General features: G+C 45.6%; 1 protein-coding gene across 1 annotated transcript in view; it reads left to right on the top strand.

Moving 5' to 3' along the window:
* FRAS1 (Fraser extracellular matrix complex subunit 1) overlaps positions 1–26,024 on the top strand; it is a 185,924-nt gene that overhangs the window by 131,142 nt on the left and 28,758 nt on the right. The window contains exons 43-58 of the mRNA XM_029911919.1: positions 21–200; positions 2,916–3,040; positions 3,597–3,737; positions 4,832–5,059; positions 7,456–7,569; positions 9,193–9,343; positions 12,707–12,866; positions 13,854–14,016; positions 16,177–16,423; positions 18,429–18,773; positions 19,122–19,282; positions 20,839–20,986; positions 22,036–22,241; positions 22,768–22,924; positions 23,462–23,662; positions 25,396–25,583. Of these exons, the coding sequence (XP_029767779.1) occupies positions 21–200; positions 2,916–3,040; positions 3,597–3,737; positions 4,832–5,059; positions 7,456–7,569; positions 9,193–9,343; positions 12,707–12,866; positions 13,854–14,016; positions 16,177–16,423; positions 18,429–18,773; positions 19,122–19,282; positions 20,839–20,986; positions 22,036–22,241; positions 22,768–22,924; positions 23,462–23,662; positions 25,396–25,583 (2,915 nt within the window). The remainder of the gene's footprint in view (positions 1–20; positions 201–2,915; positions 3,041–3,596; positions 3,738–4,831; positions 5,060–7,455; positions 7,570–9,192; positions 9,344–12,706; positions 12,867–13,853; positions 14,017–16,176; positions 16,424–18,428; positions 18,774–19,121; positions 19,283–20,838; positions 20,987–22,035; positions 22,242–22,767; positions 22,925–23,461; positions 23,663–25,395; positions 25,584–26,024) is intronic.

The following is a 26,024-nucleotide window of genomic DNA, read 5'->3' as shown; positions in this document are numbered from 1 at the left end:
TTTGCCCCTGCTGCTTTCAGAGGACAGACTCCCCCCCTCCATCATAGCTAACAAAGGGCTGGTCTTGGATGAAAATTCAGTGAAGAAGATCACAACGCTGCAGCTCTCCGCCACCGACCAGGACAGCGAGCCTGCAGCGCTCCTGTACCGAATCACCAAACAGCCACAGTTGGGTCACCTGGAACATGCTGCGTCACCAGGTTTGCAAAGCCCTCTCTTGCTCTGTCACGTGCTCCACAGAACACAGGTTTGCAGGGCTATAAAGTTTTTTAGAAGTTCATTTCTTGAAAAATGTCTGCCTGGAATTAGAGCCTCAATGAGTTCTCAAACAACCATTAACCCAGGGAATTTAAGAACAAGGCCAGTGGAGACGAGGCATGGAACTCACAGAGAGGATTTTTATTCCACAGCTTGGGGAGTTTAGGATTTATGGTAACCTCACCTGCTGGGTTTTACTCAGCAATCCAGCTCCGATCTGTAGCTCATGCCACTGGCTTGTGTGAATCTCCCTTTCTTGTAATCCACTATTTCAGACAACCCTAGTACACATAACTTGCAGCCCCTCTGTCACTAAACTGAAATTCATACCACGTATAATTTGGGGACTCGTTTTCTTATGCTTAAGAACTGATTCCAGAACTTCTCAAAAATTCACGACCAGCATCCCTTGTAACTGGGCATGCCCAGCAGGCAAATGACTTGTTTTTACCTCAGTATCTTGCCCTGTACGTGTTTTGGTACGAAAACTCGAACCCCTATCTCAGCAATGCTTAAGATGTGGCAATTTAATCACAAAGTTTGAAAGAAAGACATATCCAGATACCCAAGACACGATGTGCCATATACTAAGTCAGCAAAAGCTTGATGGAAGACTGCTTTGAGCACTGAAATTTGCTAACACACTTTTGCATGAATTACCCAATATTTAAGTACTGTCAAAACAAACCTTTTCTGGAGACCTACCAGTAGCTTTTTTGTCCCCTCTGTCAGACTTACAAAACAATTTGCTGCAAATTTAATCTTTAAATCTTACGGTTGCCTTCCAGGGCCAGTTATCCCAGGATATTATGTGTCCTCTAATCCTATCTAATGAATTACTCTAAACCTGTACCCTCAAACAATATGTTCCTTTGGCTTAGATTATGTTTATCTAGGATCCTTTTTTTTTTAGTGTGACCTTTCATTAGAGTAATGGACTGTAAATCTTTGCTGTGTTTTCAGAAAGCAGTCTGTGCCCTTACAGCTTTGTTTTAGAAAGAAATGAAAGTAGGAATAAGCAGTTAGTGTTCTTATTTCCTCCAAAGCTTCTGCCTAAAATGCAAACCAAACATTGAACATAATACTTTTGGAAGTTTGAAATAGCTGGATTAATCTTTTTCTCATTATTTTAAGTGTGCTGGTTCTGGTACCACGGCTCTTTCAGATCCTGGAAGGCATCAGAAGTAGATATGATGGAATACTCTGAAAGAGGTTGTTTTCATGGTGTAACTGGCTCCAGCTCTAAGCAAAAAATATTGGAGCTCTCATAAGAGAGTCTGTTCTCACAAGCCTTCTAACCTAATGAGCGTCAAATAAGTTTTCGATAATCATCCTCTTTTTATGTTGCTTATCTAAACCAAACCTCTGAACATTTGAAGTTTGCCCACCGCTAATTGATAGCCATTTGTTATGAAACACAGATCACCAATTTTGTCCAGGTGTTTTCAGTCAAGGACAAAATTTTCACCATTGAAATCAGTGGGAGTCAGGCACCTGGATGTTTTTGAAAATCCCACTATAGGCATCTATCTGCATCAGTAGGCACCTAAATACCTTTAAATATCTAAGTGCCTAAGTCACTTTTGAAAATGGAACCCAGGGCTTTTGTTTGGTTCTGAAACAATTTTATTAAGGCAAAGTTACAATAAAATGTTAATATACATCATGCATTACTTATTACTTTTCCAGGCTCAGGTTAATATTCAAAGAACCTGGCTAAAGATTCTGGCTTGCTGGCTGGAGAGTCCTCTTCTGGGTACACTACTAAGTGTGACCAAATTTCTCAATACCTATCCTCCTTTTGGCACTTCTCTTGTGTACGTACCTGGTGTGAAAGTTTTTCAATTACAAGGGCAGTCCATATTTTACTATACTACAATTCTATAGGAAGAGAAGTCACATTTTTTCTAATAATGTGCAATACAATGTCTTGCTACTAACAAGAAAAATAAATTGATTTGTTGTTCTGTTTAAAATGTAGCTCCTTTCTGGAGCATTTAGTTAGCAGGTCAGGGGATCTCTAGGAAGCTGGTATTTTGTCGTAAGATGAATCTCTTTAATAATTTCCTCCCAAAATGGTATAATTCCTGGACACAAACACCACATGTGCAAGTCTGTTCCTCTTTTCCTGCAGCTCCTCCACGTTTGAAAATTTTATCCTGGATCTTTTCTTATGCCAAATAAAGCTGTGAGAACCTTTTGCCCACGTTCAACAAAACCTCTTTTGGGCATATTACTGTGTGTTGTCTGAGAGATAATGGAACTGTGGGATTTACTGTTCCTCATATACTGATTCCCCACAGATACTCTGCATGACCATGCCCAGTCAGTCTGCTGAGAATGTGACTCACCTTCATATAATGTCATCCTTTAGGATGAGAGAACGGTACAGATGGGATTTGTAGGAGCCTCACCACTGGCCGAACTCTGCTTCCATTGAAGTCAGCAGTAAAACTCACATTCGCTTCAGTGTGAGCAGAGTTAGGCCAACTGTGAGTGCTTGTGAAAGCCCCACCCTATGTTCCTTTCACTTGTGCGTTGGAACTATGTATGGAGTTGTGACACATTTCTGTCCTTCCGAGAGGTTGTTTCAGGTTCCCTGCTCTTTTTACTTTTCATCATTTTTGGTGTACATTTTTCCTATCATTTTGGCCCAGGCACAAGGATTAACTCATTCAGCCAGGCAGACCTGGCCTCGCGCAGCATCCAGTACCTCCACACCAGTGAGGCAGAGAAGCATGCTGATGCGTTCACCTTCTCCGTCTCGGATGGAGTGAATGAGGTAGGTCTGAGCACGTGGTTCTCTGAGTGATGCAGACGGTCGATTCTGGACTGATCAACGTGCTGGGAGTAAATTCCCCTGATGTCGTAGGGGAGACATAGTTACACCAAAAAAATTAAATGTAACAAGCTTTGCCTCCCGAGCTTATAATTTAGCATTGGCGTGTACTCCTGCTATTCGTACGGACGGAGGTCAGATGTGTCACCAAGGGAACACATTGAGTGTGTGAGGTGGAGGTAGGGTGACCAGACAGCAAGTGTGAAAAATCGGGACAGGGGGTGGGGGGTAATAGGTGCCTATGTAAGAAAAAGCTCCAAAAATCGGGACTGTCCCTATAAGATCGGGACATCTGGTCACCCTAGGTGGAGGGGGGTAGCAGGGTGACATAGAGTTCGGGACGCCTGAAGAAAGCATCACAAACACTCTTTTATACACAGTCTGCAGCATTACCCATGAGCTGTCCCCATTGGCTCTTCATAACATCGTTGCTTCCATTCAGACATATCCCGAGTAGAACATATTCGTCAGAAAAGGTCTGTTTTTCTCTCTCTCCCAGGTCACTCAGACGTTTGACATCACCATAACCCCAGTGGATGACTCCTTGCCTGTGGTGCAGAGCCCTGGGATGCGGGTGCAGGAAGGGGTGAGAAAAACCATCACAGAGTTTGAGCTGAAAGCCACAGATGCCGACACGGAGGTAAGGCGCGCAGCGCTTCCACATCCTCTCGCCCCTGTGCTGTTGCGCAGCGGCGTTTGTACTCGGAGGGATTCAGACTAATGTCTTTCCTCCCAGCACATACTCTGTGTGACCACAGGGACTAGACAGCTTCAGACAAACAGCTGGGAGGAGGGTAGGTCTGAATAAAGGTCTGGGGTAGGTCTGAGGTAGGAATGATGTCTGAATAAAGCCAAGTCGTGGCTCGAGAAATGTCATACTTCATTTCTTGTGTCTCCCTTCTATGGGTAGCAAAGAAAACCCATCATTGGGCTAGGACCTAACATCCCCCTGCCCCATCTCCTCTATAAACCTTGCGGGCTCTCTCTCTTCTCAGCTCAGCTTAGCTTGGCACAGATGAAGGGGATAGACGCAAGTCACCTTTCTTCAGTCCCTTCTCCTGGGTCTCACTAGGAGCTAAGCAAGCCCAGGGCACAAGTTAAAGCAGCCACAGGGCTGCTGTAACTGACGTGGCCTATACTTGTAATGCTGAAGTATTTCTACGAGGGGGGCCTAGAGCTGGCTCTGATGACTTCACTTAAAACAGAGAAGTCCCCAGCTGCCTCATCTGGGCACAATGGGAACTTATGCTGGGCCAAGCACCTGGCTTCTGAGTGTGTCATTCCTTAACCTGAGCCGTGGGACCATGTCCCGTCGGCATGGCAACAGCCTTTCACTGACAGAATAAGCAACTTGCACTTTTCTGCAAAAGGAATGAGCGTGTTTGCATGCTACGACTGCATGAAGTATGGCCAGGGAGACAGCGATCAGACTAGGTGAACCTATGGTCCGATCTAGCCCGACTGACTCTCATGTGACCACTGTTGATGTCCTCATGGAGACAGTGACATTGGGAAAGGGTGGTTGGCACAGTAGTGCCAGCATGCGGAGCTGGTTCAGTGCCCAGTGGTGGTTCTTTACTTCTTTGAACTCTTGTACTTGGAAAGAAGACGGGTGAAAAGGTAAAACCCAGTCGTATCCTTCTCCAGCTTTGTTGACCCGAATAACTCACCACTCCCGCAAGGATATTTTACCAGCTTTGCCACCTTCCCCACCAACCCCTTTCCTCTGGACAGGCCGAATCGGTTACATTCACCATCGTGCAGCCTCCTCGACACGGTCTGATTGAACGCACCAACGACGGGCAGCACTATCGCCAGACAGCCACCTTCACGATGGACGACATCTACCAGAACCGGGTCTGCTACAGCCACGACGGCAGCAACTCCCTGAAGGATCGCTTCACCTTCACAGTGTCTGATGGGACCAATCCCTTTTTCATTGCCGAGGATGGAGGGAAGGAGGTAAGGGAGAATGGAGGGGGGAGAGAAAGAGATTTCCTAGAAGTGATGTAAACTTCCCTGAAAGTGTCCAAATGCAACTTGGCTGTTGCATTTGATACTTTTGGGGCCAGATCCTCAGCGAGTGTGAATTGGCAGAACTCCATGACGTTAATGGTTGTTTGACGGCTGGTGTTCCACCATGTCCTTGTGTGCTGGTGCAGTGCTTGGACCGTGTGTGTGTGTATTCTAGGCGTTGTGCACTTTATGATTTTTAAGCATATTTTGTGCGCGCGTGTGTGTATGCACGCGGACATGCGCTGACATTATGCAGATTGTTGAGTTTGGTGGAGCGATGTGAATTTACAGTCACTGAGGATCTGACCCAAAATTTAGAAAAAGCACCGAAATCCATGGAGCTACATCGATTTGTGCTAGCTGAGGATCGACTATCCCGATGCAGTTCTAGAGCTCTTGCAGTATCGTGCGGAGTATTAGCCTTGTGCTTTGCCCAGCAGCACGTTTCAGTGTAATCTTAAATCATCTAGTCCAGGGGTGGCCAACCTGTGGCTCCGGAGCCACATGCAGCTCTTCAGAGGTTAATATGCGGCTCCTTGTACAGGCACCGACTCCGGGGCTGGAGCTACAGGCGCCAACTTTCCAATGTGCCGGGGGGTGCTCACTGCTCAACCCCCTGCTCTGCCACAGGCCCTGCCCCCACTCCACCCCTTCCTGCCCCCTCCCCTGAGCCTGCCATGCCCTCGCTTCTCCTCCCTTCCCCCCCAGAGCCTCCTGCACGCCACGAAACAGCTGATCAGGAGATCCAGGGGGGAGGGGCTGCCAGTGGGTGGGAGGCGCTGGGAGTGGGGCGGGGGGCTCATGGGGGGTTGCTGATGTATTACTGTGGCTCTTTGGCAATGTACATTGGTAAATTCTGGCTCCTTATCAAGCCCAGGTTGACCACCCCTGACCTAGTCCATTCAAATGGCTGAGACAAGAGAGGAAAGATTCTTTGCATCTTCACTAATATAAAGAAATGGCGCTACCGACCGCAAAGTGCGGCAGTGCTCTAGACAGCCAGCATCAAGTTGAATAGCAGCAAATACTGTCTGCCATTGCAGTATCGGCACTGGGTATGCTTCTGTCAATTATGTACTCGCTCACCTGTCTCAGGGCGGTGAGGCTTTCTTGGCCCTTCAGCCATTCAGACAGGTAGAAGCTCTCAGAAGACAAGAAATCTATCTGATCGATTGAAATCAATCGAGTATTCCAAGTTCCACCAGCTGAGGACCTGGCCCAGGATATTTCAGTGCTGAGACTGTACAGCAGGCAGAGGGGTTATTGCAGGCTCTGAGGGAGAGGGGAGTTGTACTAGTGAGAAATGGAAAGTGTCTTTTTAAAGAATGGAAACAAAACATCCCTGAACAGACAGCGCTGTGAACTCACAATGCAGCAAAATTTAGCTTTGCCACTGCGAGAGAAAGTCATTAAATCCCAGAGGCTGAAACCATGGAGTATTAATTTAATTAGCATCCTCTTTTGTTGGTTATTCTTTTCCCACTTCTTCTGCCTAGCAGATATTTGGGATAAAAAGACCCCAATTGTCCCTGAAGCCATAAGTCTCTGAAACATACGTTCCAAATGCATTTGCAATATAGATTTGTGAGCATTTCAGGAAACATTTCACAAGATTTTTTTTTATTAATTGGTTTCAACATCTGTTGATAATCATCAAAATAAGGGTAACAGCAGGGCAAATTATTTATATTACAGTAATAGCGACCTCATTGTGCTAGGCAGTGCATAGTAAGAGACAGACCCTGCCCTGGAAGAATTTACAATCTAAATAGATCAGACAGAAGTAACATATTTAGTTGGGGATTGGTCCTGCTTTGAGCAGGGGGTTGGATAGATGACCTCCTGAGGTCCCTTCCAACCCTGATATTCTATGAACAGACAGGAGCTCTTTGGGGTGAGATTTTTCAGTAGCACGCAGCATGGGTGTACCTCTGTTTCCCTTGAAAACAATGGGAGTTTTATCATTGACTTATAATATATGGAGATATACCTATCTCATAGAGCTGGAAGGGACCCTGAAAGGTCATTGAGTCCAGCCACCTGCCTTCACTAGCAGGACCAAGTACTGATTTTGCCCCAGATCCCTACATGGCCAGCCATCCCTCCCCCCCACTGGGTGAAAGAGTTAGGCCAAAGCTGATTGTTTTGGAAATCCGCCCCAGCATCTGTGTTTGGTCTGATTCGTCATGTAAGCTCTTCAGGGCACGGACCACGCCCCCTTTCGTGAAACATCTGGAACGTCCGTAGTGATAGATCAATAAACGACACCTCCGGCGTTTCATGCTAAGCAATGATGTGTATGAGGCATAAATGGCCACCTCTGTGTCGGGACTTTTGCTTAGATGGTGACAGCGGCACCGCAGCGGTTCAAAGTGGACATTCTCCCGGTGGACGATGGGACTCCCAGAATTGTCACCAACTTGGGCCTGCAGTGGCTGGAGTACATGGATGGCAAGGTAACCGCTTGAGTTCAGCTTTACTAAAACCAGCCTGATTATGTTCCCGAAAGAAGGGAAAGAGGGAGGGGAGCAACAGGCACAAGAAAATCCAGAATGTCTCATCACTTCTCTTTCAGTGATGGGAGTAACGAAAACCCGAGTACCCGTCTAGGGAAATGCGTAAGGATGACAGAGGGCAGGTTGGAATCAATGTACTGTGGTGGGAAGGGATGTGGTAAAGGTACCTCACAGAGATACTACCAGGGAGGGGCTAAACCCATCTCCTGAGAAGTCTCCCCAGACAGCCAGCACTCTGTAATGTGGAAGGATAGCTATACGGGTGTTCCCCACTGGAGTACGGACGAGCCTCATTGGCACCAGGAGGCTGATTATCTGCAGGCATGACATCGACAGAGCAAAATCGGATGGACTTAGTAGAAGTTCCAGGGAGATTCCTTTTACTCTTGGACTGCATGATGACTGAAGTAAACCTTTTTTGGGTGGTGTTGTGCCAGCAATGGCTGAAACTGTCTTCCCTGATGGGCCTCAAAAGGAATGATTCCAATATGTTTGTCAATGCAGAGATTTCTTCCCCCCATTAACTTTTGTTCGTTTTGCTGAATTCCAAATAGGATACAGGGACAGGCACACCTGACAGTACTTTGAGGAGTCAGTGTAAGTTGCAAAGAAATACTCCAAATTATTCACAGCAAAATATGTTCACACGTTGTTAAGAGAAGGCTATTTCAACTCCAAGTGCCTGACTTATTAAAAAGCATTGTGCAGGCATCAAAGAGTTTTATTGTCACAATTTTCCACTCACGTTGTTTTCTCTTAAGAAAATATAGAAGAAGTAGAGCTGGACTGAGGCACACGCGTGACAGGGCAATGAAAGAGGGTTAGCACCTATTCACTAAAGCTGTGCAAAATGTTCTGAATAGAACCCAAAACTCTGGCCATTCTCAAAGCTTCAAGCATGCCTGAGCTGAGTTTCAACCAGCTGTGTTGAGAGGTTGTTTTCATGTAAAAACATGAGGTTTGTCATCGATTCAAGACAAGACCAGACCAGACCTGGCAATTTTGCACAAGTTTCCCTTTGTTCAAACCACAAACTCATATCAAAGCTAATCCGAATCTGAATCCTTTGCTTAAGGCACAAACAGGACTCCTCCTTCCCTGTCTATCCTGGGCTACTCCTTGCATGTCCTCTGTGTTGTTACGTTCCAGAGGTTTTCCCTCTCTAAGGGTATGTCTTCACTACTCGCCAGATTGGCGGGTAGCAATCAATCTATTGGGGATCGATTTATCGCGCCTCGTCTAGACGCAATGAATCGATCCCCGAACGCGCTCCCCGTCAACTCCGGAACTCCACTAGGGCGAGAGGCGGAAGCGGAGTCGACGCGGGAGCCGCAGCCATCGATCCCGTGCTGTGAGGACGGGAGGTAAGTCGATCTAAGATACGTCGACTTCAGCTATGCTATTCTCGTAGCTGAAGTTGCGTATCTTAGATTGATCCCCCCCCAGTGTAGACCAGCCCAAAGTAATGTTCAACAGATCAATTCTTTCAGTTGGCCGCCTAATCAGACCTGCTACGCAGCATCTCAGGAGTTGTGTAACCTCTTTGGTGTGGCTTTAATCCAGGCAACAAATCTGATCACCAAGAAGGAACTGTTGACTATGGACCCCGACACAGAGGACAAACAGCTGATCTATGAGATAACAACTGGACCCAGACATGGTCACGTGGAGAGCAAGCTGAAACGGGGGACAGCTGTGACTACATTTACACAAGGTAGGGTAGCAGGACTGCATTTTGTTGACCTCGTCTTCACTTCCTTCCATTCCTCTTCACTATGTCATGATAGCTCATGTATGAAAGAAACGCAGACAGATTGATTCTGATGTGTAACGTCCCTGACTTCAATGGAGTTATTGATTTACACCAGTGCCAAGAGAGTAGAATAAGGAAGGTCCTTCTCTCCCAGGTCAGAAGGTTGGGAGGGGAATTTATTTAAAAAAAAAAAAAACTTTGATTTTTCTCTCAGTTAAAGAAATTAAACATTTCCCATGGAGATGATCCTGAATCCAGATCCCAATAATCTCAGCGTTCGGGGCTGTTTGGAGCCGACGGTTTGGTTAGGGCCAGCCATAGATTTTGCACCTGGATCTGAACATGACCAAAGTCTGGGTGTGTTTGAATGTCAGGATTTGGGTTGTGCTCACCCAGGCTTTCTCACGTATTTGAAATAGTATTTTATCCATCTCGAAGTATTTTGTTTTATGGCTGGATTTTTAAAAAAAAGATTTCCAAGCTTTTTCAGCACTGATGACAGAGGCTTGCTGTTTTAAAGAGCTGCACTGTGCAAATAATTTCCCCCAGCAGTTTTTTATAGTTTAAGAGAGAGAAAATGTTTGGGATGCAGTTTACGGTATTTGCTGAAGTGCTAAAAATGCCTTCTGGAGGTCTAGTTTCTGGTCTTTCTTGTCTTGACTTATGAAAAATGTTACCCTGGCTGGATAATGTGTTCCTGACTCTTCTGATTACCTTCTGCAAGACAGTTCATAGACTCATTGACTTTAAGGTCAGAAGGGACCATTATGATCTTCTAGTCTGACCTCCTGCACAACGCAGGCCACAGAATCTCACCAACGCACTCCTGTAACAAACCCCTGACCTATGTCTGAGCTATTGAAGTCCTCAGCTTGTGGTTTAAAGACTTCAAGGTGCAGAGAATCCTCCAGCAAGTGACCCATGCCCCACGCTGCAGAGGAAGGCGAAAAACCCCCAGGGCCTCTGCCAATCTGCCCTGGAGGAAAATTCCTTCCCGACCCCAAATATGGCGATCAGCTAAACCCTGAGCATGTGGGCAAAACTCACCAGCCAGACACCCAGGAAAGAATTCTCTGTAGTAACTCAGATCCCACCCCATCTAACATCCCATCACAGGCCATTGGGCATATTTACCGCTAATAGTCAAAGACACAACTAATTGTTATAATTGCTAATCAGGGCTTGATAGTGCTACTGGGTAAAATTTCTCATTTACAAAATGGGCTTAGGCACTTGGGAGCCTAAACCTCTTGGAAAATAAGGTTTGAAAATGGGACGTAGGCTCCTAATTGACTTGGGTGCTTTTGAAAAATTTATTTTGTCTTTGTCTTATTTGGCCGGGGGGAAGCTAGCCTTTTCAGGGCTGTGGTGACTTGCAAGGTGGAAGCAAGGAAGTAATTTGAATCTCAAAGTGCCTTCTCTGGGTGCTCCCTTTGGAGACATAGCCTTACACGGCCCCTTAGACAGGATGAGCGTAAACCCTCCTGTGAAATTACACCCCATATTCTTCATAGAAATATAGTTATGATATGAATATGGCATAACTAAGATATACTTTATGTAAGATGACTCATGTAAGATACCATTGGAAAAGTTATGATTTACTGAATGCGATTATCCAATTTGTATGCATGTATCATTTCTGTATCTGAAGATAGGAATATTGACTATGTAACAATTACAACTGTGTGTATGTACTTGGGAAATGCCCACCAGACAGTAAGCAATCAGACCTAAAGGGCCATTAGAAAAAGACAATGAGTCTTTGAAGATGTGGATCTCCTATTTGCCTGGCGTTCCTTCCTGTGGACATTGCAAATAAACTTGGTTTCATAATTGCTTTGACACTGCAAGGTCAGGTGGTAAGATCACCTGATACAAAATACCACCTTGGACACTGCTGGTACTTTTCCTCTGTAGGGGGATGGGGATCAAACAAAGGTTTCCCACCTTAGGGTAAATCTTTTTTTAAAGCTGGGGAGGGGGTTGATCTGGACTCTCCTCCAGTGCCTACCCAAGAACAAGGACTGCTGAAAGTACTTGAAGAGACAAAGGAACTAACCTAAGGGGAAAGGCAGGGGTGAGTCCAGATTGAGACAGGGGTCCAGTCTGTAAGAAGAAATAACTGGAACTCTAAGCTACAGAAATTCTGCAACTTGCCTAAAATAACATTTAGGGGGAGAAATTACAGTTTCTTTAAGATCTTAAGCTTAGTAGGCGCGTTTTTTGTTTTATTTGCTCAGTAATCTGCTTTGTTCTGCTTACTATCCCTTACAATCACTTAAAATCTGCCTTTTATAGTTAATAAGTTTGTTTTGTTTATTATTAAACCCAGTTTGTGCAATTTCTAACGGGGGGGGGATGGCAAGAATTTGTGCATATCTCTCTTCACATTGAGGGAGAGGGCGAATTTTTATGAGCTTGCGCTGTGCAGATCTTTCTATACAGCGTAAGACAATATACCTTTGGGTCTGCACTCCAAGGGAGTGCTGGGGCAAGTCTCTTAAACTGAGTCTTCCCAGAGCTGATCTCAGTGTCTGTGTCTTTTTGCAGCTGGGTGTGGCCCTGCCTCTGTGTGTGCTAGAGGAGGCTTAAGAGCCTGGCTCAGCAAGGCAGGGTAAAGAGGGCCCAGGCTGGCGGAACAGGCAGGGTCAGTGGATCCCAGTACATCAGGTGGCACCTTAAAGGGGGGCAACCTGTCGCACCTCCATCTAGCCCTTCATGTTTCTATTACAGTAAAACACAGAGGTGCCAGTCAAGAGCAAGGCCCCATTTTTGCCAGGTGCTGGGCAAACACAGTCAAGGTTTCTGTCTATCTCTTCTCATCAGAACTCCCCAGCCAAGTCTGTCCCATCTTGCGTAAAGTAAATCCAGGCTAACGCAGAGGAAGAGACCCAATATTATTTTATGGGCAGAGATCAAGGAGTCAATTTAATGCTATGGCAAAGCTCAGACGCTACTGCAGAGATACAGGGGCCTTAAAGGGACACACCAAAATACAGACCAGGGGATTTAATTAAATTCTTCTTAAGCAAATTTGTATTAAAATAGTCCCAGTCAAATTTAGATAAAAAAATCCTTTTTTTCTAAGTCATGGAAGAAAAGATTAGATCGGTTTTTGGAGAGAGATACAGCATGATTTCTGATGGCTCTTGGACTGGAGTGAATGACAAATAACTGTTAAAGCCATTAGAGTTGCACCAGTGTCAAATTTGTGATCCGAATCAGGCCCATAGAGATGTATGCATACAGCTTGTACGTTGTTCACCTGTAAAACTGTCACTGAAGGCCTGGATTGGCTCACTGAGAGTCTCTTCCCAACAGAGGATGTGAATCTGGGACTGATTCGGTACGTGTTGCTGGAAGAGAAGATTCAGGAAACCATGGATAGCTTTCAGTTTCTAGTAAAAGACAGCAAGCCCAACGTTGTCAGTGACAATGTCTTCCATATCCAGTGGTCTCTCATAAGCTTTAAATACACCAGGTAAGCTACCCTATGGGTTACAGCACTCATGTGACATACAGGGCCTTATTCAGAGGTGAGATGGGTGGGGTGGAAGTTAAGTTACACATCAATAAGTAGTTGGTGTAACTAAGAAGCTGAGGTGGCTACAAGGAGGTAGAAGATAGATTCTTAGACTCACTTCGGATTTTGGCCCTCGGTTTTCAGGGAGCAGTGCTCGGAAGTGGCCTGGGCCTGGTATATGAGAATAATCCCATAGGGATAGATCATCATCATTTATTAGTATATCTCAGTAGCGCCCAACAGTCCCAATCACGTCCGAGGCCCCATTGTGCTACACATGAGTAAAGGTCAGTCCCAAATGATGATTCAGTCCTACAATGAAGCCATATTGAACCCAGTAGTTTCAGCTGAGAAATTACTATGTGTGTGTGTGAAGAGAGCATAATAATACCCAGCTCTTACACCGCACTTTTCATCAGTAGATCTCATAATGCTTTACAAAGGAGGGCAGTGTCATTTGTCCCAGTTTACAGGTGGGGAAACTGAGGCACGGAGATGCAGTGACTTGCCCAAGGTAACCCACAGGCCAGTGGCAGAGCCAGGAAGAGATCTCCCAAGTCCCAGTCCAGTAGCCTAATCACTAGGACACACTGCCTATGCATGACAGTGTGGAGTATAGCGTTTATCTGCCTGAGTTTGGGATGGCTGCAGATCTGATGTGTTACCTTTGTGATGAGTGGGAGTAGCACCCACATATCTAAGATTAAAGTTTGCCTCCTTATGTTTGTCAGTCCCTTACTGTGTCTCCGGATCTCACCTCCTTGAAGGCATGAATTAGACTGGATTAGGGCTTGCTCAGTATCACTAAAAACACATAAGGCTCATGGTCTGTTCAATTCCGGTTCTTATACCACGCTCATCACCTTAGTACCTGAGCAGCTTCCAGTTGTGCATTAAGTGACGTGCCTAACGTATCTCCTATGTTTGCGTTGTGTACGTTCCCAGCTACAATGTCAGTGAGAAGGCTGGCTCTGTCAGCGTAACGGTGAAGAGGATCGGTAACCTCAATCAATATGCCATTGTCCTGTGCCGCACGGAGCAAGGAACTGCCACCTCCAGCGTCAGTTCAAAGCCAGGACAGCAGGACTACGTAGAGTATGCAGGCCAGGTGGGTTGAGAAAATCTATCTGGAAGGACTATATACCCCCAGAAATAGCCCTATGGAAACCTAACATAGTGAATCAGACAGCGTGTTATTTATTTGCCTGCACCTGATCTGTGTACCCCTGAGGATGTCTGGACTCTGCTGTTTCATCCTTTTACCTTAGCTGTTATAGCCCTGCTTCGCATGTCTGAGACACGTGCGGGAGGAGAAGACGGAAGTGGCGAAGTTCAACATCTCACCATAGAATAAGCCCATGGATTGCACTGTGTCACATTAGAAGTACACTGCTCACGTTGGCGGAGTGGTAAATAATGATGAGGACAGGCTGCATTACAACAAAATGCGTTTTAATGCAGCCAAATTTAAGGTCCCATATTCTTTCTTACTAGATGTAGGTCACACGTATAGAAAGGGGGACTGTCCTGGAAAGCAGCGACTGAAAAGGACTTTGGGGTCTGTGAAGGGGTCGGCTCACTGCTGGCACCTCCTTATGGTCGAGCATGGTGTGACAACTCATTCTTCATTGGGGTCTGCAGCCCGTGGCTGCCCTGCCACTCCAGTGCCTTGCCTCTTCTTGTGACATGGCCCTCCATCCAGGTCACTTCTGGGGTAGTCCATAAACAAAAACAAGGGGAATTAACACTCACAAACTAAGTTAATGGGAGAGAGGGAGGAGTACCTCTCTGTCAGGGTGCATCGGGATCAGGCCCTCCCTTCCCTTAGACAGGGACCTTCAGGCAGTTGTGGTCAGGGAAGCTCCTGCCTTCTCTTATTTACCCTCAGGAGCTGCGGGTCGAAGGTCTGTTCTTGTCCCTGCACGGCCCACAAATGAGCTGTTCTGCTCCAGCCCATACGTGCCTTTGCGGGTGTGGTGGGGTTGGGCTGGCTGAGCCCAGAGCAGCTCCTTAACCCCTTGTTGTCCAGTGTGGGGTATGTCTACCCCATCACAGGGTCATAGTGAACAAACAACTCAGACATGAGTTCCCAGTGCAATGCTGTGGCAAAAAGGGCTAAAGCAATCCTTGGCTATATTGGCTGGGGAATAGTAAGTGGAGTTAGGGGAGCTGATTTTGCCTCTGTATATCGCGCTGGTGAGACCAGGACTGGTCAGATTAGATGCACTAATGGTCCCTTCTCATCTTCAGATCTTTGACTCTAATGTTGAATGCCAAATTCCTTAATTTAAATTTGTTTTTAAAATGTCAGTTTGAGTCCCCTCTGACATCAGTTTGTCATCCGTGGACTAGCTCCTGATTTTCAGGCCTAAGTTGGCTTTAGCTATTACTTACTAATGTAATAGAAATATATTTATGACTTTAAAAAGAATTCTGTGAAACCAGTTTTTTGAAATTCAAGTAATTCTCTGCAGTGTTGTCATCCTAAACAACTTCACCTTTCCGTTAGCACGTGAGCGCCAAAAACTGAAAGTGATCAGTCAGTTTTCATCATCTAAGCTTCATGGAATACAAAAAAAACCCCACCTTAGTAAAATAAGTGGTAAAAACATGAAGTAGACTTTTAGATGACTTCAGTTTTAAGAATCTAAGGTGTTTTTGAGCCTCTAGGTGAGAGGACATTCTTTTAAAGTATGAGGTTTATGTTGACAGAGTCCCTGTAAGGGAATATTCTGCAAGATGGTGTCTAATATAGGCTTGCCTAGATTCTGATCTCATTCATGCTGGTATAAATCAGGAGTATCTCCATTAAAGTAAATGGAATTACTCAAGCATAAAACTAGTGTGAGGTCAGAATCAAGGGGCCTGATTCTCCAGTGCCTTTTGCCTTGTGTAGTTGTTTACCCCTGTGCAAAACACTAGGAAGAGAGAGTGGTAGAGATTTGCATTCACTTTGTACATCTGCATTCACTGTAGGTGACTGAACAAGGGGCAATTCAGTGAAGAACTGAGCTCAGGAGCTCCCAAGAGCTCTGATCCAAACCCCACTGAGGTCACTGGGAGTCTTTCCTTTGACTAGAGGGCTTTGGATCGGGTCCCAGGAGAACAAAAGTAAAGCATAGCTCTGAAACATACCAGGGCAATTAAAGTTCTGTGATTATTAGCAAAGATTCAGGGCATCCGTCCTTTCCAGAGGGGAACAGGGAGGGTTTCTGCATTTGTAGCTGCAAGCCCACCCATGCACCCCTTGTGGTTCACTTCCTTGCAGGTGCAGTTTGATGAGTGGGAGGACACCAAGGCCTGCATCATTGCTATCAGTGATGATGACGTCTTTGAGAACACGGAGAGCTTCACCGTGGAGCTCAGCATGCCAGCCTATGCCCTGCTGGGGGAGATCACCCAGGCCAAAGTCATCATCAACGACACAGAGGATGAACCCACTCTGCAGTTTGACAGGAAGACTTACCATGTCAACGAGAGTGCTGGCTTTCTGTCTGCACCCATTGAAAGGAAAGGTTTGTGGTATTAGATATAATAACAACGATACTGCACTTATATAGCAGTGCTCAGCACAGGAGCTAACGCTGCTTTACCAACACTAACTAAGATTTGAAATTCCATTGTGTGGTGATAGGCCCATTTTATAGATGGGTAAACTGAAACATACAGAGATTAAATGACAAGGTCCTACAATAAATCAGTGACGGAGCCAAGAAGGCAACTTGGAAGCCCCGATCCCCAAATTCCTGCTTTCACCATTGGTCAACACTAGAGCAAACACATCAGTTGTGAGCAATAACAGGATTTATCTCTCTAGTGCAAAATTAGTGCCTTCTGTGTCACAGGAGATAACAGTAGAACTTGCTGCTACATTCAGAGTCTTTAGTCCCATCTCTGACGTTGCTTTTGATGATAGAATTCTAAAACATAAAAGTGTTCAGTTGGCATTTTTACTGATTGAGACGTTGGTCCCAATCCTGCAGCCTCTTTTCACAGGAGTAGAAGTACAACAAGGACTGTTTACATGAGGAAGGGTGGCAGGAATGGGCCTCTTGTGCTTATCTGGACTCAGTTTTATCTCATCTGGCTCCATTGCTCTTTGAAGTTAGCAGGTTTTCCCAGCTTTTAAGTGAGTCGATCTTCCCTTCTGGTGGGCAGATATCAGAGCTCAAAAAGAGAGGGAAAAACGGGGTTACTTCCTTTCTTTTTAAAAATGTAACATTATCCACAGGGAAAAGGATATCTGAAAATAAAGGAAAGAGGGCAATGAGGATGGCCTTGGTTTTCCTTTATAGATTCAATAATTGAGTTTAGGCCTGCTGCCTTAGGGCCCAGTCCAGCTCCTCCTGAAGACAGAGGGAACAGAAGGAAACCAGGATATCTGTTGGCTTCTTCCCTATGTTTCGGGTGCTATACTTCCCTTGGAATACACCTGCAGTGTTGCTGCAGGTAGTAGGAGACATGCCCTCTTCGATCTCTGATTTCACTCGAGTAGCAACAGAAGGCAACAGTTGGCTGGAGTTGAGTGTCCAGAGATTCAGCTGGTTAAAAATATCAAAATGTTCTTTTGAATTCATGCTAGGCCAATTTCTGTATATGGTTAAGAGCAGAAGGAGTGTCCCTTTGAGAACACCCTTGCATAAATATTTTCCCCTTATTCTAGAAATTACAATGGATTGTAATTTGGATTACGATGTTTGAAGGTCTGAATTTATCCAGTTTGTCGGAAATTATTTTCCTAATAAGTTTAGGAAACTCAGTTTCCACACAAGCATTCCTTTATCCGTTCAAAGGCCTCTTGGTGGTGACTGCACACAATGTACAAACATAAGCATATATATCTATATTCTATACCCAACAGCAATACAGTTATAATTACTGGCCCAAATACTCTCAACAGGACTAGGCCTGGGAGGTACCTTCCCATCATGCTATTTTCCAGAGGGGTAAGGAAAGGCACTCACAAAGAACCCCTAGATACCTTGCTTTTTATATACTATGACAAACAAGTGATGTCATGGCTGGTTATTGGACCTTAACTAAAGCTAGATGAGGGAGTTTTAGAGCAGAACCCTGCCCCTGGCTTGGTCAAGACAAGATTCCTGGTTGAGCCCCTTTCTTTTCAAGGTTTCCTCCTTATTATCTCATGTTGCTGTATTTCTTTCTAACTACTAAACTATGCATTTCTTTATAATAAACTAAACACACCCATTATTTCCTGCACCTGGTGCCCAATTCCCCGTGTTTTCTTTATTTCTGTTACCTCAACCCACACCTTAAATGAGATAACACTGGTATGTTCAGGGAAACTACAAGTTTAACGCAAACAATCCCTCCTTCTTACTATTTTTTTTTTTTTGGTCACATGCTTCAGGCCTATCACTTATGTTGAGCTCCAAACTCAGTTTAAACCCAGAGTTCATTCAGGTCTAATGCGGGCCTATGTTCCTCCACAGCAAATGAAGCCTCATATAATTTTCTGACAATAACACTTCTGTCCCCGTGGATGTTACATTGTAGGGGATGCCAGCAGCATCGTATCTGCTCTTTGCTACACCATCTCCAAATCTGCTAAAGGCAGCAGCCTTTACGCACTGGAGTCGGGGTCTGACTTTAAGTCTAGGGGGATGTCGAATGAGAACCGTGTTATTTTGGGGCCCGGTGTCACCATGTCAACCTGTGACATCAAACTGATCGATGACAGCGAGTACGAGGAGGAGGAGGAGTTTGAAATTGCCCTGGCGGATGCCTCTAGTAATGCGCGCATAGGGAGCGTGGCTTCGGCCAAGGTGATGATCAGTGGCCCCAACGACGCCTCCACTGTGTTCCTGGGAAACGCAACTTTTACTGTCAATGAGGATGCAGGTAAGAGAGAGCAGTAATTCCACTGGGTCTGGGCTTGTTGTCACTGTGAGATACTTGCCGTGGAAACACGGCTTTACCAGTGGGGGTCGTAAAGAACTGAACCTTCCAACCAGATGTGTGCCGTGGAGGAAAAGGGCGGCAGCTGTGGTACTTCCTCATCCTGCCCCACAAGTTAGAGCTGAGCTTTGGTTATTACTGTCTGCAAGGCATTATCCTTTCTGTAGCGCCATGGACCGAGTCACGGTGAAGGAAAAGGGCAATGGCCCCTATTGACGTTTCAGATGTGTGTTTTTCTCACGTCCAGCTAAGTTCTAATCATGGCTTTAATATGTGTAACTTCGCCTCCAGGCACCATTGACATTCCAGTGATCCGGCATGGTACTGACCTCTCAACCCCCACCTCGGTCTGGTGTGCCACTCGGACTTCAGATCCACCCTCGGCCAGTCCAGGAATTGACTATATCCCCAGCTCCAAGAAAGTCGAGTTCAGGCCAGGCAGAACTGAGGAGGTATCGGACAACACACCCAGTGCTTAGATGGAGCAGATTTCAGTCTCTGTCTCTTATATAAGCACTGTACTCACTGTTTTTGAATGTTAAATTTACTGCAGTTGTTTAGTTACAGAGGTTTGGGGACATTAAGAATAAAAGAGACATAAGTATTTTTTTATAGATGCAATTGATCCCACACCAATACAGCTGCATCAAGAGTCATTTTAATCAAATAAAGAAACACATAAATGGCAGAAGGAGTTGCCACAAACCTTCCAAGCAACAGCCAAGAACAGCCTGATTTCCCATGTAAAATCCCCATTTCCAGACTGCAGGCTTGTACTGATGTTTCAGTGCTACCTGGTGTTCCCCATCTGACTGTTATATCCACCTATTCTCTCTTGCCATATCCTTCGATTGTAAGCTGTTTAGGGCAGGAGCCCTCCTTTCATTATGTGTGCGTAGCACCTACCACAGTGGGGCCCCGATACAAAAACGTAACATTAATGTTATAAAGCCCAGTGATACTCAGGGCCTGTTGGCCAAGTCACGTTGTTGATTTTGTCCCATTATGCCACAGAGTCTATGGAATCCCCAGTTATTCAGCCCATTACTAATCCTCCTCCATTTGTGGGCGGTCACCATTTGTAATGCTTAGAGAAGCTGAACTTCTCTGACTGTCTGTTTTATAGTGACCAAAAACGTGCCAGGCACTTCACAGGACACATAGAAAGACAATGGTCCTGCCCCCCAAAAGCTTACAAGGGGATATCTTAAAAGGCACAAATGGCAATTAAGCACCATACTCCCATTGACTTTCAGTGGGAATTAGGTGCCTAACATTCACTTGTGCCTTTGAAAATCTCCTGTGCACCTTAAAATTCTAGACATGAGGGTGACAACTACAATAGTGAGGTGGAGCTGGGATGAGGAAAGGGGAGGGTTACAGCACAGTTACTCTCCGCTCGTATTGCTGAGTTACCTGCTAGGTTGGTATCGAAGCCCCAGTAGCTGAAGCTGATGAGAAGGAAGAATGGTCTGGTGGTTGGGGTGCTAGCCTGGGACGCGGGAGATCTCTGTTCAATATCCACAGACTTCCTGTGCAACGGGGGGCAAAGTCGCTTGGCCTCTCGGTGTCTTCGTTCCCCATCTGTACAATGGGGATACCAGCAGTGCCCTACCTCACGGGAGTATTGTGAGGATACACACATTAAAGATAGTGAGGCGCTTTGAGACTATGGTAATGGGAGCCCTATAAGCACCTACAATAGATAGATGAATCAGGCATTTTGGATTAATATAAATCTAGTCAAATCAAGTTGACATTCTGGTTAAAGAAGGTTCAGCTGAAAGAATCTCTCCAGGATAACGGTAGAGCCTTACCCTTTGATACAATGTGCGTTATATGTGAACAACAGTGTATTTGCATGAACTGTTGCTGTTTGTTCACCTAGAAGAACCCACATTTAGTGACATTACTCCGATCACCTGAGGATGAATCCCAGGGTATTTTCTCTTTCTCACCAAAGGAGGATAACCGGTTTTATAACCTGGTTCTTTTACTTTTCCTCTAGTACTGCACCTTGACAATCCTGGACGATGCCCAGTACCCAGTGATTGAAGGGCTGGAGACGTTTGTTGTATACCTAAGCTCACCCCATGGGGCTGAATTGACCAAACCTTTCCAAGCTATAGTGGCCATTAATGACACCTTCCAAGATGGTAAGCTATATATCGAATCCATTCTAGCTCCTTCTTTTACATATTTCCCTTGTGTACTAAGAGAAATTGGAAAACACCCAGGATGCGTTTGATGACATCATGCAACACATTCCATGTTACCTATCCTTCATAGTTTCTTTGTCCTCAAGAAATTAAGGTCTGTGGAAGTGCAAAATAAACTTCCTATTTTCTCCTCCCATTTGGGGCCAGACTTTGTCACCCTTGCTCACAGTGAGTAGTGTCTTCCTCGTATGGTCCCATTGAAACCAGTCGTGCTTCATGAGAAGTCAGGCACTATTCAGTGTGGGTATGGGCATGAGAATCTGGCCCTTTTTTAGCAGCTGGGTTGAAGCTTACATGTATTCATTTCAACTCACAGTATTTTTCCTTCCTCCTGTGTTTTAAACATGATCCTGACCTCTGTGATTTTCTCCTTGGGAGGTATCTGCTTGCTAAAGAAATGCATCAGTCACATAACCCCAGAAAAACTGCTCTGTAGTAACCTGTAATTGTCTCTGCTCCTGAACCGTCTGCTGAGATTTGTCCTCTTGGCTTCAGGCTTTTTCTACCCCTAGCCACAGAAGATGTCATGATTGCAATAATGCCCTAAGAACAATAACCTATCTAAGTATTACCCATTCTTCGTATGTATCCCCAGCATACAGTATGCATACCGCTCAGACACATATACCTTAGGGCATGGTTAGTTCTCCGGTACGTGCAGAACAGGTGGTTACCTCAGGCAACAAAATATTAGGGAAAGCAAAATGTTCAGTAACTTTTTGTGTGGGTGACTCAGGGTTGGTAGGATGAGAGATTTGCTTCTTTATCAAGAGCAACAGAATCTCCAGTTCCCAATGAGAGCAATGATCAGCCGCTTGGTTAAAGTCAAGAATACTCTTCGTGAGCACGGTTGACTATCTAATCAGACATCTCACTGCATGACTATCAGCCCCACATGGTGGTACTTCAATACATTGCATGCTTGCTTTGGCCGCTGTTTAGCTTTTATCACAGTACAGGTGTGGATGTTGTTGTGCCCTCTGCAGTACCCAACATGCAGTTTGGCAAGGACTTGTACGCTGTGAAGGAGAAGGAGGGTGTCCTGCACATTCCCATCATCCGCACCGGAGACCTGAGCTATGAGTCCTCTGTCAGGTGCTACACCCGCAGCCAGACAGCAGAAGTCATGGAGGACTTCGAGGAGAGGAGAAATGCGGAGGAGTCTCGCATCACTTTTTTGAAAGGAGAGAAGGCGAGTTAAACCTAACTGGGTTGAGGGAGGACCAAGAACAATCAGCAGAGTAGGTTTTGAAAAGCTGGATGTTCTCCTGGGCACTCTGTTGTTCAGAGGCTTTACCAGACCCCCTTTCGCAGAAGTAATACTTCAACTGCTTCGGATTAGCTATTGTTACTGTTCTGGAATTAAAAGATGAGTCCCTGGAGAATCTGCATTTAACAATAAATATTAGTTAACACATAAAAAGCAAGTGTTGGGTATCAATAATACTTAGCATTACAGCTAGTGCTTTTTGATTAGATAGTCTCGGAGTACACCCGAGGACCAGCTGTAGGGAGTAAGAAGTGCCATTTTCCCACAGCCACTTTTCATCATATAGCTGCACTTTGATATCCACGCAGAGTTTCTAAGGCTTCTTTCATCATTTAATACACTGTGGTGTTAAATGCTAAGTAGTGAGGAAACACTAATCTTCCATTAAATTCAGAGGAATTATTCGAGTTAGTTGCTAGTCTTTAACTGATGATGTACTTGGCTGTAGGTGAAGAACTGCACTGTCTATATCAATGATGACTCTGCCTTTGAACCCGAGGAGCAATTCCGGATCTATCTCGGCAGTCCGCTGGGAAACCACTGGAGTGGAGCTAGAATCGGAAAGAATGACATGGCCACCATTACTGTCTCCAATGATGAAGATGGTAAGAGAGAATGGGCTACATTAGGAACTAGACGGAGCAGGTACAGTCAGTGGAATTTACATCAGGTCTGAATGTTAGTCATTATATGTAAACTGCCTCGAATTAAACGATTGACTTGTTGATCAGCGCTCCATTACATGGTATTAACTCGCAGTTAAAGTTGATTCTGAATTTCATGTTAGCGGTACACTGTGGCACATAGATAAAGGACCACTAATGCTAGACAAAACATAGAGTTAGCGTATTTGGAAAGGTCAGGTAAGTCAGCCCACGTGGCTGCTGGAAGGGCAACCCAAAGGAATGAGTGCCAAGCTTATTGTGCGGCTCCTGGCCGTGTCTAGGCTGTAGGCTCCGCCCCTGTATGTCAGGAGTGCCTCTCAAACTTCACTCTGATGTGCGGAGTAGTGCTGATGGGTTTTGAAAGGAGCTATGTCAGGTCAGCCTTGGCTGCTGGAAAGCGTACTGTGATGCAAATTATTTTGAGGCTACTAGAGTTGCTGCAAATATGTGTTTCTGTTCTTCATACCATTTCTCTAGCACCCACCATTGAGTTTGAAGAGGCTGCATACCAAGTACGGGAGCCTCCAGGCCCTGAGGGCATTGCTATTCTAAACATCAAGGTGCTCAGGAGAGGGGACCAGAACAGGACCTCGAAGGTCCGCTGCAGCACCCGTGATGGCTCAGCCCAGTCTGGAGTCGATTACTATCCAAAGAGTCGAGTCCTCAAGTTTAGCCCTGGTAAAGGATATTTGGAATTGAACAATGGGGTGGAGGGATTACTCAGTGACATTTAACACAGGCCAAAGCAAATTCAAATGAAAGGAAAATGTGCAAGTAATTTATACAACAATACTCTGTGTGGGATTTTCAAAAGCATTTGGCATTGGCCCAGCTCTGCTCCCATTGAAGTCATTGTATGTGTCTTGTTTTTCGTGGGTGTCTGATTTCATGTATAAGCAAAAACATGAGCTACACCAACCCCTTCTAATGTATTTATGCTTTGGGCTTTGTTCTAGACACACACCCTGCAGTCATATTTAATGCAGCATTTATAATAGGAAACACCTATGTAATCCTTTCAATAATCTTTCCCAGGGTGGGTTATATTTACTTTTCCCAAATCAGTCATAAGCCTCAGAGGAATTCTTTAAGTACGCTGGAGAGACCACAAAAAGCAGTCAAACGTGACATTTCGACAGAGCAAACACTGGGGATGTCAGGGTTCTCTCCACTTCCCACTGCAGGCAGTTGGGAAAAATAAAAATTGAAAACCAGCGGAGGTGGGGAATTGAGACTCCCATTGGAGCATAGCATCACTTTTCTGCGGGTGCCAAACCACATTCCCCCTCATGCCCTTCTGCATACAATGGACAGTGTTTTGCTGACAGCAATGTTCATGCAGCCAGACAAAGTGTGAGTGAGCAGGGAGTGATGAGTGTAAGGAGACAGAAAGATGGCCTGGCCTGTGTGCTCACAGCGATTGCCTGCCTTTGAACAGATTGGAAGGCCATCCCCAATCACAGCCCCTTTCATGTTTGGTACCATGGAGTCAGCGAATCCCATATTTCATCCCTTCACAACACCCTTGCTGGATGACGAGGGTTTTTTGTAATACAGACGCCCCCTGGGTTACGCAAACCCGACTTATGCAAATCCGCACTTATGGAAAAAGTTCCGTAAGCTAGAAATAGATTTTTTTGCGTAATGATCGGGTATACGTTTCCGACTTGCGCAAAATTCGAGTTACGCGAGGCGTTCCAGAACAGAACGCTTGCGTAAGTCGGGGAGCATCTGTAAACTGTCAATGTTCTGCGTAGGGTTTCAGCCAGGCAGTTGCCGTTAAAGTCAGTTAGGAATCCCCTGGCTACAACCCTGCCTTCTGCTATGGCCGTAATCCTGCTATCTGAAAATGTAACCCTTCTTCTTGCTGTGGTGATGAAGTCTGAGAATGAGAGTGATTGTACGAGAGCTGTCAACTGGCAATATTCTCTAACAACACAGACTCCTCAAAGAGCCTGTGTATATAGGAGTTCTGCAGAAACCCCTCAAGATCCTACAAGATCACTCAAACCATGCCCCACGGGTCCAACAGCAGTAGCTCTGCATGTTAGAGCCAAAGAGTTAAAACAGAGACACTAGTAACAGGGAGGGGATATATTTTGGATCATAGATTTTTATTACAGTCAGCTAATATAAGACAGGCACTATTAATCCTCATATAGCATCTGCTTGTAAGTCTGCCCGGTGATCGATCGGACCAGTCGTTTTAGCTGGAGTTATATTTATGAAATGGGCTCCTGGCTGGAACGGTGCTAAATCATTAGAGTTCAGATAAAACCTGTAATGTGTATTTTATCATAATGTTTCAATGCTCCTGACCTGAGGCAGCTATGCAGTGTTTTATGGGAGCTGTTAGGGTAATGTCAGATGATATCTCAGGTTCTCGGTCTCTCTCGTGTTCATTCATGTAGGGGTGGAGCACATCATATTTAAGGTGGAGATCATGTCTAACGAAGACCGGGAGTGGCATGAGTCCTTTTCTGTGGTGCTGGGTCCAGATGATCCAGTGGAAGCTGTTCTTGGGGATATCACCACTGCAGTAGTCACTATTCTGGATCAGGAAGCAGCAGGGAGCCTTATTTTACCAGCACCTCCCATTGTAAGTAGCAAAATGTGAATGATGTAAGTTAGTGGCATGGGAGAATCTATAGAAAAGCAGGGCACGCAACAAAGCACACTGGGCTTGCCTGCACTAGAACGTGCAGGCCTGTTAAGCCAAGGCCTTTTAAAAAGCTAGTGTGGAGACTCCCAAATGCTTGATCCAGACTACAAACATTTGAGGCTAGGCCAGTGATTCCCAAACTGGGGTTCGCAGAACGTTACAGGGGGTTCACCAGAAAAATTTCACTAATGGTGGCCAGAGGACCCCGGGCATTGGAGACAGCAGGTGGGACCCGGTTGCAGGGCAGACAGCCCTAGCCCCAGGGAGAGCGGGGCTGGGCAATTTGGGCTGGCAGCCCGAGCCCTGCCCCCGTCAGCAGGGGAGCCGGCAACCCGAACCCCAGCGCTCCGTGCGGGGCTGGCAGCCCGAGCCCCAGGG

The sequence above is a fragment of the Terrapene carolina genome, unplaced genomic scaffold (genome assembly GCF_002925995.2).
Source record: "Terrapene carolina triunguis isolate 2854851 unplaced genomic scaffold, T_m_triunguis-2.0 Scaffold136, whole genome shotgun sequence".
Lineage (NCBI taxonomy): Eukaryota > Metazoa > Chordata > Testudines > Emydidae > Terrapene > Terrapene triunguis.
The sequence above is the reverse complement of the archived record's forward strand: the minus strand, read 5'-3'. Positions and strand labels throughout refer to the sequence as shown.